This window comes from Gossypium hirsutum, chromosome D07, assembly GCF_007990345.1.
Source record: "Gossypium hirsutum isolate 1008001.06 chromosome D07, Gossypium_hirsutum_v2.1, whole genome shotgun sequence".
In the NCBI taxonomy this organism is placed as follows: Eukaryota; Viridiplantae; Streptophyta; class Magnoliopsida; order Malvales; family Malvaceae; genus Gossypium; species Gossypium hirsutum.
In genome coordinates, this window is record NC_053443.1 from 11,730,156 (window position 1) to 11,740,552 (window position 10,397).

Here is a 10,397-nt window from a genome sequence, read left to right on the forward strand (position 1 = left end):
ATATAATTTATTAGAGTTTTTACATTTCAACCAGGATCCAAGTAGATGGAGTCAGACTTGTCGAGCTGAATGACCCAATGGAACATAAAAGGTCTGAAATATGTGCATCGGTTGCTAGCTCCTTTGCGCGGCCCGTGACAATTAGATATCCTTAATTACACACTTTCAATTTTGACATGGATTAAATTTCCCTATTTTTTTGAAGGGATTAATTTTCTCAATTTCAGTCGATTGAGTCTTACCTTGATTGGCATATGCATTATTGCCAATGTATGAAGACGTGGGCTCAAGTACGTTGAAGCGCATTATACTCCTATTTATGGGTTGGGGAGAGACTATGGGTAATGCTAGACATTATGTTAAAAAGAGCAGGTATAAACAGAACCTATAATGAGATTATTTAAAAAAAATAAATTTCAAAATTGGGAGGAAATAAAAAGGTGTTTTTACATGTAGAGATAAAAAAATTTGTTTGTTTATTATTGCTGGGCTAAATCTGTGCCCAAACAAATAAAGCCCCGGTGAGACCCAATCGACCTACTCAAGCCTTTAAAATTTTGAATAAAAAAGGGGGGAAAAGACGAACACTAAAATTTAAAAAAGGCTATTGCCTCCTTTGAAGCTCTTCTTCCAATTTTGGTGCTGCCAATCTGAAAGGCAAGGCTGAAGGTGCTGTGTTTCTCTTATTGCTGCTGCTGTCTCATACCATTCGCTATCGATTTGCTTCAGGTTCTTTTAATTCATTTGCAATTTTAGGGTACAAAATTTGAGAGAGAATGAGGATGATAGTTTACTTTTGAAATCATTTAATTAGTAATTGTACAGAGCTTGAGAGAGAATGAAGATGATGGTTTAATTCGTTTAATTACCCAATCGACAAAAGGGTCGGTGTACAATTTTCCACATGCCTCGTTACAAAGATGATCCGCCCGCGGTTCGCGTCTATACAGTCTGTGACGATTCCAGGTATCCTTTCCTTGTTCACTTACCAATTGTTTCCTAGTTGAAGAATTCAACTTCTTTTTTATTTTACCAATAATCATCAAAAATCCCTGAAATTGAAACAGTTGAAGTTGAAAACTATCTTGCCACAAACACAAATTTATCCCCGAAAAGGAAATATTGTTCACGGATATTTGATTGTGAGAAACGTTCCCGCGTTGGGATGTGGCGATGATTTGCCGAAACTCTTTGCTAATTACGGAGATGTTGAAGAGTAAGTTCTCTCTTTTCCTTTCCATTTTTCATTATTTTAAGAAAACTTTTGATGATGCTAATGCACCCATTCTGTTTTGCCTTTCAGATGTAAACCAATGGATGCAGAAGACTGTGAGCAATTTACTGATGTTTATTGGATCGAATTTCAAGTCATTAGCAATGCCAGGTTCCTTTTCTAACATTTTCTATCAATAACTATCACACTGTTACATGTACTTAAGTCAATAATATACCTCTGTTGGAAAGCTAATTTGAATAGGCAACCATACAAATTGGTGAAAACTGAGTATATATTTTGTTAACCATTTACCCCATTAGGTTTGCGAAGAGAAAAGCATGTTTTCAGATTGACAGAAAAAAGCTTCAAGCTTTCTGCCCCCAATATCTTTTTTTTATGCCACCTCTTGTGAAAATAAAACTTACAAAATAAGGTCTTTATATAGATCCTAAGTCTCATTTCTCTCTTTTCTTAAGCAATGTGAGATATGGGTCTATATAGACTCATAATCCATTTGCAATTTGTTCCTAGACATTGTGGGATTGTTTACTCTTTTAACTAACAATATAAAATTAAGTGCTACACTTAATTCTTACAAATTGAAGACAACCTTGTACAACATTAAACTCTAAACAAAATATATTTTGTTATCTTTAAATGCTATATTTTTTGTTTGATATTGTTCAGATTATAATTTGAGGAGGTTGGTCATTGGACAACTAATTATTATCTTTAAATTATTTTTTGAGGTAATTCGGGTAAATAATTCATGTTATTTATTTTATAACTTTTTTATTTTCTTTCATTTTTTTATCATGAAAATTTTATACATTCGTACCGTATTTGTATTATTTTTCGTTTTATAATCATGTATTAATTTATATTTAAAAATATTATTTACACTTGCAAATTTTTTATTTTTTTTACAAGAAAAAAAATAAAAATATTCTCGTAATTTTTTTTTTGTAAATATGTAAATTTATTTAAGTAATTTTCTTGATTGATTTAGTCTCAACTCAACACTAAATTTACATTAAGAGAGTAGAGCTATTTCATGTTTGAATCTAAAATTATGTGTTAATAAAAGATTAAATAATAATATCTATAATTATTGACAAAATAATATCTATATTTAACATATTCAAAAATAAAAACTAAAATATGTGTCACTATATTATCTCTATTAATTTTTACACTTTAATAACTATATATAAAATATTGTGTGTAAGTTTGTCTTTCTTTTCTTATTGGACTTCTCTTACAATGATAATATTTGTATAAGAGTTTATAATGTTTTATTTTGTTAGAGTTTAATGTTGTACAAAGTTTTGTCTTTAATTTTTAAAAATTAAGTGTAGCATTTAATTTTATGTTGTTAGTTAAAAGAGTAAGCAATTTCACATTGTCTAGGAACAAATTGCAAATGGTGGATTATGAGTCTATATAGATCCATATCTCACATTGCTTAAGAAAGGGAAATGAGACTTGGGGTCTATATAAAAACCTGTTTTGTAAGTATTATTTTCACAAGCGGTGGCACCAAAAAAATAAAAAAAGATATTAGGGCAGAAAGCACTTCCATCTGGAAGCGTTTTTCTGTCAATACGCTGAAAACGCTTGAAGTGTTTTTGTTATTTCGGCCTAGTCCCATAATTCTTAAAAAATACAGCCTAATCCAGTAATTATTTTTTTTAAAATGGCATTTTTGGGAAATTTACTCCCAAGGATAAGTCAGAAGGAAATAAAACCTTGCAAGATTGAATTGTGTGCTTATATATTACTCTAAAACTTAGCTTTTTGAAAAAAACAATTCCATGTTTCAAATAGGAACTGCTTTCTAGTTGTGATTATAGATTCTGATGCATGGGTAAAAGTATTATGGATGCTCCTGTACTAGAAGTGGGATTGCATTTTGGCCACTGTACTCAAAAAATGGACAAGTTAGTCTGTACATTAGAGCAAATTGGTCTTTTTATTGAAATTTTTATCCATTTATACTGTTAAAAATTAGTTCCTGTACTTCAGTAGGAGTTACACTGGACATGCCACATGTCAATGTTTGGTTATTTTGTCAGCCATGCTAGTTTTTAGCTGTACAAAGATCTAAAGGGAAAAATGTAATCTAACTTCTAGTACAATGGCTTTCATGGTACTTTTACCCTCATGCATGTTATGTTGTGATATCAGCTCAAAGATCTAAAGGGCATCCAGTTCATCACATGCTCTCTTCCAAGGAGGCAGCTCAATTGCTTTCTGCTTCATTTCAGCATATTCCTGATCAGAAAAATTATCATCCGAGGTAGTACACTGTTCAAATTCATGTTATTGTCATCATTGTTTCCTTTTTGCATTGTTTGTCTAAATAAACTATGGTTTTTCCTCTACATAGGGATGCTGGAGATTCAGAGTTCAAGTCTCACAGTAACAATGCTCAAATAACAAGAGTGTCATCTGACAAGGTGTGGAATACTTTCTCCAGATTTTACTCCTTTAACTTAAACTTCTTTTCTTTCTTCTTCTTCTTTATTACGTATGGAGGAATACATAGAGTTGTACATGGTAAAATAAGAAAATTTATGCATAGTTGCGGAATTTGTGTGATAAATATTTGCTTTATGCTGATATTGGGACTGCTTTCAGGACTGCTTCCCTTCCCAGTCCATGAATCAGACAGTTAAAGCAGTCCGGGACAAACTCAATAAGGTGATAAATCTCTGAACTGCATGATTGCCTTCTTTTGAGAAATATTTTAAGTAGTTATGTTAAAATTCTCTTCTTCTTTTTTACCTATTCTCTACAATTGTTTGTTTTAGATTCAATCAAACACTGAACATTTGCAAGCTGGACTGCACCCAAGAAAAGAAGAGTAGACAATAGAAGAAGAATATGATCAAACCTTACTTTTAGGGGTGGATAGAAAAAGCATGTGTAAATATCTCGTTGGCATTGAAATGTCTACTATTGAGGTTGAAACTTGATTCTATTTCTCTCCTTTTTTATTTTTTTCCGAAGTGTGATGTTTGGCGCGTTGACCTTCAAGGAATTTCTAACTATTTTGAAAAACTTAGAAAAATAACAATCATATATCTGTATGTGACACTTAAAAGTACGAGAAATATAGCTTAGATTTGGTAAATTACAATCCCAAGAAGGAAATTCAGGGTCTTGTCTGTTTGCCCTTCGAATATGGTGCTATTATTGGTCTGGAATCACGACGAATGTATTTAAACTAACTTTTTTTCGGTATTCAAAACCACTGATATATCACATTTTATTAACTTATAAGCATCTGCTTACTATAACACCACTTGTATCATTGTGGTTTTAGGGTGAAAACTAAATTATCTTATTATGAAATTAACACTATTGTTTCATCCAAAACTTGTTATAATATTTTTCACCCTCCTCTGCCTTAATTTAATAATATATAGAATTATTTGGGGATTTTTTAAAATAAGGAAAGAAAGTGACTTTCTTCATCACGGCTTGCTCGACTCAGCGACAACTTCCTATGTTTTAAAATGTACTATTAAACCAACAACTCCAAAAAGCCGGTAGCTAAAATTGGATTTAAGTTTGCCACTGACATGTCCCTCGCAAAAATTTCTAACGTACCAAAACAAATGTAATTATTGACCATTAAAATATGATTTAATTTCATTAAATATGAAAAAACATGAATATCACAGATGAAATGTGAAACATGTTGAGAACCATTTGTAGCTTAGAGACTCATATTGAGATATGCTTGGACAGGAATATAATGAAGCACCAACTCGGGTCCGGTATTCAGACCAATTGATCGAACAAGTTCCAGCAAGGTACTAGAGGGGATCACCCCAAAAACATGAAAAAGTCAGCACTCGTGTGCGGCTAGCAAGCCCCGGAATGCATGGATGATGGATCAAACAAAAACAAGGAATGCAAGCTCACAAGTCACAACATAATAAGAGTGAGTTGAAGCACCTGGTTCTAAATTAATGGATGCAACTTCAAATGATGGATTTAATATCATATGCAAGTGATATAAGAACAAGCTCAAGCAATGAAAATGCAATGCAATGCAATGACTTACGTATATTGCAAGGGAAAAAAAGGGTATTAGATCAAAAATCGATTCCGATCATCCATTTCGGCATTTAACAAGGAAAGTTCCAATGGAGGAAGAATCAACATATTCAGATCAGAGAAGGCTTATATATGTATTCCTTTTATTGTTTCATACTAGTAAATCAACAGGTACAATCTGGCCGAAAGACAAACCGGAATAAACGGAAGAAAATGGGACAAAACACGAAGCATACCCGACAACAACTCACAACTTTGCCAGAGCCATTACAGAATAAAATCTATATCCTTAATGTATGATACACTTACAACTATATCCCGAGATCTAAGTTTATGTCTCACTCAAATACCACCTTAGAAAGGTATCTCAAGACTCGAGCCTTAAGCCCTTACCGCAAAATCCCTTGTCATCATCGCTAATTCTAAATTTAATTCTCCAAAAGGGGTACTGCGGTTAGCTCTAGATAACCAACTTCCATGAAAGCGTATTAAGACGGGAGATATGCAGAGTAGATCACCTGCTTCGCAAGATTGTCTATACTTGCCGTATTGTGATAACCCGAAATAATTTTCTAGGTAGCAATTCCTGGACCAAGAGAAAACTTGATTTGGTAAGTAATTCAATTGAAACATAACTTATAAAATGCCGGTAAATGAATGAATCATTTGGTTGTTATGTTCCGGATTGTCTATCAACCGGAAAGATCATATAAATAGAGGAATTTGTTGCCAAATTTAAGACTTATTCCTATCGAAACTTAGCTACAAGATCCCTCGTATGAAAGGTTTTAAGGTTCTTTATTTGCTCAAGCTGAAAACTATAGAAAGATCTTAGGATGCATGTAAAAAAGTCATACCGCTATTTGCTTGTCTTCTATTAACACTATAACCACCAATATAACCAGGAGAACTTTTACGCAGAACACCAGAAGTGGCACTATCGAGTCCATACCCAAAGGAACCAGAACCATCTCGCTCGGACATTGATGATCCCCTAGTGGCATCCCCGTAAACCGAAGCACCGCTGTAAAGATCTGCAAAGGCTCCATCGTAACCACCATTTGATGCAGCATATGCTGATGTTGGTGTCAAATTGGTCCCACTGTTTCTTCCATACCCTGTTGTCCCCAACCCAAAGCTGTTATCGCCGCTTCCATAGCCAAATTCCACACTATTTCTAGAAACATTATTCCCCTCACCTTGACTGGAAATTGCGGAAGAACCCCAATTAATTCCACTGTTTCCAAAGGCATTTCCTCCAATAGTACCACTTCCAGATCCAACATACAGACTGGAACTAGAAGCATTTGTGTTATAATCAAGTCCCCCATTTCCCCAAAGGGTCCGGGTCACTGAGCTGAAAAAGGAAGTATTACCTCCACTACTTCCATCATACCCGATAGGACTACCAAATCTATTTGTATTACCAACATAGTATGGGCTCAATCCTCGTCTATAGCTCATATTACTACTAAAACTTGCACTATTGCCAAAACTCGGGTTTAACTTAGGCTCAATGTTCATGCCCATTGCATAACCAGAACCAAAAGGAGGAACCCTGTTTTGGCTATTAGTAACTGGACTGAATCTCGCATCTACCCTAAGTCCATAGCCTCCGACATTGCTTGGACTATATCCCTGAGTGTAGCCATTAAGAAAGTTGTTGACCCTATTCAGATCATAGTTATATCCAGAAACGGGACTATGACTAGGACTAGGTGATAACTCTTTGGGAACTGCTCGCTTAACCTCGACCATTTTACCATTCAGTTCATGGAAATTTTTTAGCAACACCTTGTCCACCGCCTCTTCTGAATCATAAGTGATGAACCCGAAACCCCTAGGCCTGTGTGTGTTTTGATCATACATCACTACAACATCTGTGATATTCCCGAATTGATCAAAATACTTCTTGAAATCACTCTCCGTAACTGTAGATGCTAAACCTCCTACGAAAATCTTTCTTGTGTTGCCTGGACCAGGTGAACCATGGATGCTACTAGTGCTTCTACTCATAACGTTCTGGTCATCCCTAGGAACCGCCTTTTTTGCTTCAACCTGAACATAAGTAACTCGATGATGAAAACAAAACTTAAACATTGCAAACTCTTTTAACTCAATGTAACTGACAAACTAACAAAACTACTCTAGCTGACATCATTGCAAAGTAGGTTCATAACTACAATAAGGTATTTTCGTTTTCTCATATTGCTTCAATAGTCCAATAGCATTAATTCATAGTAGATTGCACAACAATGATATACAAATGGTGTGTTTATAGATCAATAACTCACCATCCTGCCATCAATGCTGTGTTTCTCCTTGATTACTCTCTCGGCAACGATGGGGTCAGCGAAAACAACGAAACCGAAACCACGAGCACGCCCAGTGGTCCGATCCTTCATGATCACTGCCTCTATTACTTCACCAAAAGTATTGAAATACTCCTTGAGATGCCCTTCATTGGTGTCCCAAGATATCCCACCAATAAATAGCTTTCCATTCTCAAACATCTTTTTTTTCCTACATTGCATAAAAAAAAAAAGTTCCATTAACGCAACGTCCAAACTAAGCAAATTCATTATAGGATCCAATGCAAGACATTAAAATAAAAATAAAAAACCAATACCAAAAATATTCTCTTTTTTTGTGAATCAAATTAATAATAACACATCAAATGTATGCATTTAATTGGCTATATATAGTAATCCAATTCAGTACCTTTATTTTATACAAAAATGATTTTTTTCTCTCTGATTCAAAATTTGGAAACGAACAGATCTTTCCACGATCAATCAACCGAACAAAACCCAGAATTTAGCTTCACCTGGAATTCAGAAATGTAAACGAAAAGAATCCCAAAAAACCAAAAAATAATAATAATAAGCTACCCAGATAGATGATCAATCGATACAGCTTTAAAATTTTTCTGGGAAAAATCCAGATTCAGCAATGACCCAATAATCAAAAGAAAACCCAAGTGCCAAATCTGGCCAAAAAAAAAAAGCTAAGATCTGAGAGGAGGCACAATAAGAAAAAGAAAAGAGGAGGTTAATTTCATCCTCCTCTTCTAATTTGCCTTCCCTCTTTCAAATGATATTTTTCCCTTTTTCTTTCAACTGTACCCTTTTTCTTATAAAAAGTTTCAATCTTTCTCTTTTTTTTCCCCTTTTTTATACCCAAAATTGCAAATTCAGTTACAGATATTTATACAAATTTGTAGTGAACAAGCTTTTATTTAGAGAGAAAGATGGAACATACGGAGATATTGTAGAGAGAGAAATTAAGACGAGCCTGATTTTGTTTCTTTGAATTTGTCTTTAAAATGAAAAGGTTGCTTTTAAAAAATATATAGGTAAAAAGTAAGAGCTATAATTAGTTTATAAAGTCATTCTATTAGAATGTAAATTGTATTTTAATTTATCAATTTAAAAATAAATTAATTAATTTTTGTATATTAGATTAGAAAGTAAATTAGTTTTTCTGTTCAAAATTTATCTATTTGTACTATTAAAAATTGACATGATTAACGAAATAATTAGACAATGATATGTGACGTGTCATGTGTACCTCATGTTGAAGTACAAGTATCACTTTTTAATAGTACAAATGAATAAAATTTTCAACAAAAAGATAAGCTTGCACTTTGACCTAATGTACAAGAACTAATTTGTCCAATTTTTTTATAAGGGTAAAATGCAATCTAACTTCTAGTACAATGACCTCCATAGTATTTTTACTAATTTGATTCTTGTGAATAAAAGAATTACCGAGAGAATTAGCCCTTTTCTTATCTTATTTTTACTAATTTTAGTGTACATGTTTAATGCTTGTAACTCTAATGTTATTTTTAAAGTTCAAACATGCATTTTCTCTTTAAAGAATGTAATTTATCTCATCATTGTACTTAACACTTATTAGTGAGAGAAATTAACTCTTAAAATAAAGTTTGACTTGACTCTATTTTAAATTTGGTTGGGGCCAAAAGTATAGGCAAAAAAATTTTGTTAAAGGGTTGAAATAAAATTAAAATTCTTAAGAGGTAAATATATAAATAATTTAAAATATACCATAAGTCTTTGTATTCTTAGTAAATTTAGAATTTAATTCCTCCACTTTTTAGATTTTAAAATTCAGATTTAACTATTAACACTGTTAAAATTATTTTGTTAAATTTAGGTTCATTACAACGTCATTTGTTCAGTTACATTGTTATCAAATAAGTTTTTTTTTTTAATTTTAAAATGTCACATCAATAAATTTAACAAAAAAATAACAACATTAACAATTGGAGTTGAATATTGAAATTTGGAAAGTAGATGTACTAAATTCCTGAAAATAAAAATATAAAGACTAAATTCTAAATTAATGAAAACTATAAGGACCTCTAGCATATTTTAACCTAAATTTTATATTAAAAGAATCTAGATTGAAATGTAATTTTAACATATCATTTTTAGAGTTTTTAAAATGTATCAAATTATAATAACAAATACAGGTTTAATACAAAACACAAATGAACTAAAACTCGAAATAATTCAAATTAAAACCGACTCACACATGACAACTACACATGATGTGACTTGAACATAGATCACAAAAAACCAAAACCTCAAACAATACAATGCCTCTTTCGCAATGTTTATTTATTTATTTATTGTTATTTTATATTACGTATTGTTACGATGATTTTATTGTATTGCATTAGGTAAAAAGAACTTTCTAGATCTTATTTAATTTTGATATTGAATAAATTGATCCCTCTCAAAAAAATTAGAGCAATTAGCAAATAAGAATAATGAATCTCGGCATTAATGGTTTTAGTCAAATTTACATAAATTTGATTGATATAATAGCAAATTTAGCTCTCATAATTTACACATTCTATCAAAGTGGTCATGATTTAACAAATTTAGTCCACAAATATTTTTGTAAATGTGTAAATGTTGAGGCTAAATTTGTTAATTTTTTTTTAGAATTAAGACAAAATTAACAAAAATATGTAAATATTGAGGAGAAATTTGTTATTAATAAAATAGATTAATAGTGTGATTAATTGTCGGAGCGTTATTACCTATGGCATTGCATGCATGAATATCATGCCGTTTTCAAT

General features: G+C 32.2%; 2 protein-coding genes across 4 annotated transcripts; one reads left to right on the forward strand and one right to left on the reverse strand.

Annotated features, from left to right (window-relative positions):
- Positions 1 to 543: 543 nt before the first annotated feature.
- On the forward strand, positions 544 to 4,352 carry LOC107954032 (uncharacterized). Of its 2 annotated transcripts, none has more exons than XM_016889488.2 (8): positions 544 to 729; positions 826 to 966; positions 1,068 to 1,216; positions 1,304 to 1,384; positions 3,404 to 3,515; positions 3,606 to 3,675; positions 3,857 to 3,919; positions 4,030 to 4,352. In XM_016889488.2, exons 3-8 carry the CDS (start codon positions 1,174 to 1,176, stop codon positions 4,084 to 4,086), a joined length of 426 nt encoding a protein of 141 aa, XP_016744977.1. In that variant the 5' UTR covers positions 544 to 729; positions 826 to 966; positions 1,068 to 1,173; the 3' UTR covers positions 4,087 to 4,352. The 2 variants fall into 2 exon arrangements, with proteins under 2 accessions (XP_016744977.1, XP_016744978.1); XM_016889489.2 differs by having other exon boundaries at positions 574 to 729; positions 815 to 966.
- A 1,047-nt stretch (positions 4,353 to 5,399) lies between these two features.
- On the reverse strand, positions 5,400 to 8,624 carry LOC107954031 (heterogeneous nuclear ribonucleoprotein 1). 2 transcript variants are annotated; one of them, XM_016889486.2, is made up of 5 exons: positions 8,546 to 8,624; positions 8,006 to 8,111; positions 7,579 to 7,807; positions 6,142 to 7,342; positions 5,400 to 5,870 (listed from the first exon to the last, which is right to left on the reverse strand). In XM_016889486.2, the coding sequence occupies exons 3-5, from the start codon at positions 7,795 to 7,797 to the stop codon at positions 5,857 to 5,859; spliced, it is 1,434 nt and encodes a 477-aa protein (XP_016744975.1). In that variant the 5' UTR covers positions 7,798 to 7,807; positions 8,006 to 8,111; positions 8,546 to 8,624; the 3' UTR covers positions 5,400 to 5,856. The 2 variants fall into 2 exon arrangements, with proteins under 2 accessions (XP_016744975.1, XP_016744976.1); XM_016889487.2 differs by having other exon boundaries at positions 8,006 to 8,606.
- Between the last annotated feature and the right edge of the window lie 1,773 nt (positions 8,625 to 10,397).

Bases quoted from the DNA above. Each gene is read 5' to 3' on its own strand.
- LOC107954032 (XM_016889488.2), top strand. From the start codon at position 1,174: ATGATTTGCCGAAACTCTTTGCTAATTACGGAGATGTTGAAGA. The intron at 1,385-3,403 runs GTTCCTTTTCTA...TTGTGATATCAG, and splicing joins CAAGTCATTAGCAATGCCAG to CTCAAAGATCTAAAGGGCAT. The intron at 3,676-3,856 runs GTGTGGAATACT...GACTGCTTTCAG, and splicing joins CAAGAGTGTCATCTGACAAG to GACTGCTTCCCTTCCCAGTC.
- LOC107954031 (XM_016889486.2), bottom strand. From the start codon at position 7,797: ATGTTTGAGAATGGAAAGCTATTTATTGGTGGGATATCTTGGGACACC. The intron at 7,343-7,578 runs GTGAGTTATTGA...ACTTATGTTCAG, and splicing joins ACAGCATTGATGGCAGGATG to GTTGAAGCAAAAAAGGCGGT.